The 6,786-nt window shown below is 66.7% G+C and overlaps 1 protein-coding gene across 1 annotated transcript in view; it reads left to right on the top strand.

The window, feature by feature from the left end:
• CPLX1 (complexin 1) overlaps positions 1–6,259 on the top strand; it is a 36,722-nt gene extending 30,463 nt beyond the window's left edge. The window contains exon 4 of the mRNA XM_024745016.1: positions 6,062–6,259. Within this exon, the coding sequence (XP_024600784.1) occupies positions 6,062–6,259 (198 nt within the window). The remainder of the gene's footprint in view (positions 1–6,061) is intronic.
• Positions 6,260–6,786: the final 527 nt, after the last annotated feature.

A 6,786-nucleotide genomic window follows, 5' to 3' on the forward strand; every position in this document is an offset into this window, starting at 1 on the left:
TGGAGGACAGGAGCCCTCCCTAGGAGACCAGGGCGTCTCTGAGCCACGTGGCCTCCCAAGGTCCACACCATCTCGGGGCTCGCCCGCCACCCTTGGCCCCGCACAGGCCAGGCCCCTCCGTCGAAGGTGCTCGATTCCTGTCACTGGGTCCTGGGGCCCAGGTGGGGAACTCAGTTTGGGGGATGCTGCTTCGCTTGCTTCTGTCCTGGCCCCTCACCCCGACAACCCCGTCTCTGGGCCTGAGGGAAGTGCTCCCAGACATTGGGCGTGAAATCTGTGGGTAGGGGGCCAGGTGGGGGCGGTGGGGGCCTCCTGAGGGCATCTCTGCAGTCCCCAGCCCTAGGGGGACCAGCCAAGGTGCCCGGGCTTCGGGGCGGGACGGCTCGGACCGCGGAACCCTCCCACCTACTTGGTGTCTCAGCACCTCAGCCTGACACGGAAGCTGAGGTGGGGGCACAGGCGGGGCGCCTGCAGGTCTCTGAGCCCACAAGGGGTCCCCCACATTGATGGGGGCATGGGCGCCACTCACCCCGATGTTCCCCCCACTGGTCACTGGACACCTTTCCTGGGACCTGCAGAAAGTTCGAGTTGATTTTGCTGGGATGGCAGCTCGTGAGCCCCCCACCCCCAGGACCAGCCCTGCTGCCGTCCTGAGTTGAGGACTCAAGGCTTTTTGAGCTGTTTGCGGAAGACCCAGGAAGTGCGCACCATGGATCAGACGGCAGAGGCGGCCAGACCCCACTCAGGTTGTGCTGGGGGACATCAGCGTAGCCATCGGGAAATGGAGGACAGGGCTGGCGGGAGTCAGAGGATAGAGAGGCAGAGACAGAGATACAGACAGAAACAGAGGGACAGAGAGACAGACAGAGTGAGAGCCGCCCAGGCAGAGTATCTTCTGAGAGGGGAGTAATGGGGGGTAGCCCCGAGAGTGGGACAGAGACCAAGAGATGGGGGGGAAGGATGAGGAGGTCCGTCTGCCCACTGTCCATCTGTGTTCAGCCAGCCTGCCAGCCATGGCTTGGCCCCAGGTGGACACGTAGTGGGGAGTCCTGGGGGGTGAACTTATTCGTCCCAGCCCTCAAGCCCCCAAAACAGGTCACAGTGTGTGGCCAGGTCGGAGCCCCCTGGGGGTGTGGCGCTGTGGGCACGGCTTCCCCGGCCTCCCCCCTTGTGAGCCAGCTGCCCGGTGAGCCCCTGCCCCAAGCCTCGGGAACTGTCCAGGGGCTCAGGTATGCATGTAGGTTGGGGCCACGGCTCAGCCAGGGTGTGGGTGGCGCAGGTGCTGACAGTGTGGGTTTCTGTGCATAACACACTCCGCTCGTTTTGCCTTTAATAGGAAAGGCCCTTCTGTCCCTCCTCTCTCCACACCCGCCAGTGGCCCCCATTTCTCCCAGGGCCCCAGCCCTACGTGTGCGGTGACCTCTCCCCGCCCCCAACGGGGCTCCCACTGCCCCAGGGCCTTTGCATGGCTGACTGCTCCTCTCTGGAGCTCCCTGAGGCTCCTCCCCCCCCGCCCCCCACTCCTTGCCTGTTTCATTTTGCTTTGCACCTGCCTTCACCTGATGCGCTCATGCTTTCTACGTGTGAGCTGTTCGTTGTCCTGCCCTCACGGGGAGGACGGGAGCTTTGCCGGCCTGCACCTGCGCTTGGATGCTGAGCTAGCAATGAGTGAATGAGTGCGTGTGTGAGTGAGTAAATGTGTGAGTGTGTGAGTGAGTGATGAGTGAGTGAATAGGCATCAGCTCCAGGGTCCTCTTCGTCCTCTGGGACATCTAGTGGGACTTAAAGGTCACAGAGTGAGTCCCAGTGGAAGTGGGGATGTGCCCCACCCTCAGGGCAGCTGAGGTCCTGCGGCTCCATGGTGAGGCCAGGGGGCAGGGTGACCCTCACCCACCCCCACCCCCCAGCCAGGGACGGGCGATGGATCATGTGCTCCCCTGTGCTCAGGACCCCAGCTTCCGGGGCGGCCACACGGAAGGCTGCACCCCTTGGCAGAGCCCCAGGGCCCTCCAGCCTGTGCCCCGTGGGTCCCCTGGGCAGGGGTTCTGCTTCCCCAGACGAGCACCCCGCCATCTGGGGCCCGCGTTGGGCGGGTGAGTGCCTTCGCTTCTGAACCGCCTGCAAGGGCCCCGGGCTGCTCCTATAACCCCCGCCAACCTCCAGACCCGCCGTGGCTCCACCAGCCGCAGCGGCAGGCCTCATCCCACCGTGCCCGGGCCTGCTTCCTGCACACATCCGGGGTCTGATCTGGGCCGCCCAGGGGCCGGGGTGGTGTCCGCTGAGTCCAGTGGCCAGGGCAGGGGTCAGAGCCGGCCCCCGCCCCACGCACCGGCTGGGCCCAGGTTTCCTCACCGGCCCTGCCAGAGCAGCTCTCCTGCTGTCGGGGGTTTAGGCGGGACTAGTGCGCCAGGGCCCGTTCCCGGAGGGCGTCCTGCAGGGACGGTGTGGGGTGTGTTGGGGAGCACACAGACGCCTGCTGGGGCCCCCTGACCACCACAGAGCTGAGTCGGCTGGGTGGGGGCCTTTCCCGGGTGACTGCAGAGCTAACCAAGGCGGTGGCCACTGGGCCAGGCCTGGGAGTGTGCAGGGAAGAGGGCGATGGTGAGCTGCCCCCACTCGTGGGTCAGAGGCAGCTCAGGACAGGCCTGCCACATTCTGGACGCTGGAGCCCCAGGAGCCCCAGGTGCCCCCTGGCGATGCAGGGTGCAGGCCAGAGCACACCCCTAGCCCTAGCTGTCCTGACTCTGAGGGGAGCTCAGCGCCTGGCGCCCCTGCCCACCGACCCCTCCCCCTCGCCCTGCCCCCGCGAAGTCCGCCGGACACCCATGTCCTCAGAGCCCTTCTCCAGCCGGCGTGCTTAGGCAGCCCCCTGCTGCCCTCCTGCTCCCCACAGGTGGGAACCCTGGCCTTCAGGTGTGGCTCCCCCAGTGGCCCTCGCTGGCCCCGGGGCTCCTGGGGCCGTGTCTCCCCACCCACCCCCAGACCTCAAGGCTGGTCAGAGAAGAGGGTGCAGAGCTGCATGGCACGGGATCCCATCGAGCTGCGCCGTACAGGGCCCCATCGGGTCGGGGCGGGGGCTCCATCAGATGGGGGCCGAGGGGCCGGGCCGGGGTCACGCGTCGTCTGGGCGCCCGGCTCCCCAGGCGACCTCGTCTGCATTCGGGACTTATTATCTCACGGGCCGGCAGGCGCTGCGCTGCGCGGGTCCAGGTTGGAGGGGAGGCTGGCCCACCTGCGTCATTTGCATACGCTCTTCCTGATTTGCATACCCACCTTCTGGTTTGCGCACGCACTGCCAGGTTTGGTGCTTCCAGCTGCCCACGTTCCGCAGCCTCGAGCCACAACCACCCTCAAGCCAGCGCCGAGCTGGTGGGTCCGAGTCGGTCCGGCCCCCACATCCCAGGTTTGTGCTGAGAGTAACAGGTGTGGGCACATACGGATTCCCACCAGTAAGGAGTACCGCATTGCCCAGGGTGCTGGCCGCCCTGGGCTCCCTCCCGGCCACAGGGTGTGCGGTGGGGCCCTGCCGTCTCAGTGGTTCGGGAGGATGGGGGGTGTCCAAACCGGATCTCAGCCAGACCACATCAGAGCCAGGCTCTGGCGGCACCCCAGAGAGTAAGGTGGCCCTCAGGTGTGCCCAGAGCGGCGTTAGCCTCGGAATGAGCCTCTGGAGCAGCTGGGTTGGGGCCTGGAGTCTCCTTCCTGGACCCTAGAGGGGAGGACCTGACACAGGTCCCTTCCCAACCCCGAGTCAGGGAGGCCCCTCTGCTCGACCACATACCGCATGTTCCCGCTCTTACGTGTGTGCCACTGTCACCTGCCCGTTCCGCCAGCACCGTGTGTTCCCCTGAGCGTGTGCACCTTTGCTGTGAGTGTGTGTGGGCTTCGGCCACCACAGCCCCCGTGGTGAGGAGGTCGCAGCGGGTGTGGTGACCCGGGAGGAGGGCTGTGCTCCTAGGTCCAGTCCACCCGAATGGCTGCAGTCTGGTCGGCTTGTCGCACTCTCCGCCCTGAGCTGACCTGACGGTGCTCAGTGGGGAGGCCCTCTGGGTAGGTGCCGCTGCTCAGAATATACTCTGGTGCCCTATGCCCCCCACCCCGCATGGAGACCCTCTCCCCGCTCCTGGCTCTTGTTCACGGTGCACAGGGGCCTTCAGGCTGCCTGGAGCCCCTGCTGAAGAAGGGTAGACAGACCTGTCATCCCTGCCTCCTCTGGCTGAGGGGACCCAGGCTGCGCTCTGGTCACCGGTGGGCCGAGAGCATGGCCTCCCTCTTCAGACTCTGCTGAACGTGGGCCTTGCCTCCGCCATGCCTGAAGCCATCCGCGGCCTCGAGGGAGGAGGTGGGCGCAGAGGTTTCCCTCAGTAAGCTGGGGAGTGGGATACAGCCAGCCCCCACCCCCCCAACCTGGAAACAGAGGGAAGGGTCTTCTTGGAGGGCCAGGGTGCCCTTCCCCCCCACACACCCACACACCCGCCACAAGCACCAGAAGGAGAGCCCACCACTTCTTCCAGGAGGGGCTGGTGAGGAGAGATGGCTGGGCCTGGGGGATCCTCCCCGGGGCCAGCAGTCCTGCACTGTGTGCTCCCCCGGAGGGTTCTGCAGCCTGTCAGTAACGGATAGTCCACCATCGCTGATGCCCACACGTGCTCCCCAGTGCTTCTGCTCCCAGACATTCCCTAATGTGTGAGCCAGGACCGCAGACCTGGCCAAGGGGCACCCCTCTCCCCAGCCTGGGCGGGTCCTGAGCTCTGCCCCCCAGATGGGCGACCTGCCCCCCAATGCACCAGGCCAGCTTGGTCCCACCAGGTTCCCAGCAGCCCTAGGGCAGGAGGCGTTTCCCTGGTCTCATGGCCGCATGGCCACAGGCGCACGCGCATCCGGGAGGGCTGGTGAGGACGCTGATCGGCCTGGCAGAGGGGGGCTCGTCTCCTAGAAACTTCCTTCCTCAGTTCTGGAGGCTAGAAGCCCAAGATCAAGGTGTCAGCAGGACTGTGCTCCCTCTGAAACCTGAGGGGGAGAATTCTTCTCTCTTCTAGTTTCTGGGGGCTTCCGGCAATGCATGTGTCCTTGGCTTGTGACACGTCGTTCCAAACCCTTTCTCCGTTTTCACCTTCTACTCTGTGCATCCTTTTCTTTCTCTCACAGGGAAACTCTCTTTGGATTTAGGGCCCAGGAAGAGCTCATCTCTATTCTTACCTAATTATATCTGCAAAGACCCTATTTCCAAATAAGGTCACATTCTGAGGTTCCAAGTGACATGAATTTTGGGGGGACACCATTCAATCCACTGATGAGGGGAGATTTGGGAGAGGGCTAAGGGCAGAGACACACGCAGGAAACCAGAATTGGGGGCGCTCAGCAGTGCCCAGGGGTGTTGCTGAGGTCACACCTAGATGGGGTTCCAGGACATCCACCTGGAAGTGACCGCCGGACACGGAGCATGCAGAGTGACCCTCCAGGGACTGGGGTCTTGGTGGCATCCGGGGGTACTTGGCCAGGCAGGAGGGTGTGGCCACATGTCGCTGGACCGAGGATCTGGGCTGCGTGGGGCCCGCCACCCACAGAACACCGGCTTCTCCACCGCTGTGGGCAGGCGTTCTGCCCCGGCTCCCTCCGCTCCGGGACCGCAGCCCAAGGCGGGCTGAGGACTGCGCCCACTTCCCCGGAAGGCGGGACCGCGGGGGCGGGGCCAGGGGTGGGCGGGGCCACGGCCTCAGCGCCCCGCCCCCACGGAGAACCGCGACTTTCGTCCTCCCCCTCCCCCGCTCCCTCTCCCGTGGTTCCGCCCTCAGCGGGGTCCCCTGTCCAGGCTCCCGCCGTCGCCCCCGCCCCTCCCGGCAGCCTCCGGGGTGGGGACCGCCCCTGCCGGGGGTCTTGGTGGTCGTCCGCTCCCGCACACGCCTTTCTCAGCCGCAGGTGCTGCCTCCAGAGGCCCCTCGGCCGATCCCGCCAGCGCAGGGTGGGTCTAGCCCGCCCGGGTCCCGAGAGCGCCCCTCCCGGGGCTGGGACCCGGGGCCGGGACCTGCCCGCCTGAGCCCGCCCGCCCTGTCCCCCGCAGTACGGCATCAAGAAGAAGGAGGAACGCGAGGCCGAGGCCCAGGCCGCCATGGAGGCCAGCGCGGAGGGCAGCCTGACGCGGCCCAAGAGGGCCATCCCGCCGGGCTGCGGGGACGAGCCGGAGGCAGAGGAGGAGAGCATCCTGGACACGGTCATCAAGTACCTGCCCGGGCCGCTGCAGGACATATTCAAGAAGTAACGCCCCAGGAGCTGGACAGGAGCCCGGAGCCCCGCCCCCTCGCCCACCCCCGTCCTGCCCTCCGCGGAGGCGCCTGAAGGGATGTCGGGAGCAGAGTGCAGCCCCCCAACGCCAATATAAGCCATAGCCCTAGGTCTAACCGCCTGCCTGGCCCCCTCAAGCCTGGGGAGCCTCCGCCCGCCTCTCACCCCATCCCCGCACCGCGATCGCCACCGCCTCCGAGGGAGGGGCGCCCGGCCCCCCCACGGCCCCCGCGGTCCGGGCTGCAGGCCCCGGGGACTAGCCCACGGGCTCCTCCGGCAGCGGGTGGATTGGACCTGCCCCACAGCCTGGGAAGCCCCTTCTCGCTCCTCCCTTCACCGCCCACCCAGCAGGGCCCGTGGCCAGGGACACCAAAAGGGGCGGCCCTGCGTTGGTGGGCGCCTGTCGGGCTCACACTCGGAAGCACAGCCATAGTTCGGGGCGCGGTCGTGAGGCCGGGGTGGGGGCTGGGAGGGGCGAGCAGCTGGCGCCTGGGGCTCAACCCC

The sequence above is a fragment of the Neophocaena asiaeorientalis genome, unplaced genomic scaffold, assembly GCF_003031525.2.
Source record: "Neophocaena asiaeorientalis asiaeorientalis breed wild unplaced genomic scaffold, Neophocaena_asiaeorientalis_V1.1 scaffold1211, whole genome shotgun sequence".
Classification (NCBI taxonomy): domain Eukaryota; kingdom Metazoa; phylum Chordata; class Mammalia; order Artiodactyla; family Phocoenidae; genus Neophocaena; species Neophocaena asiaeorientalis.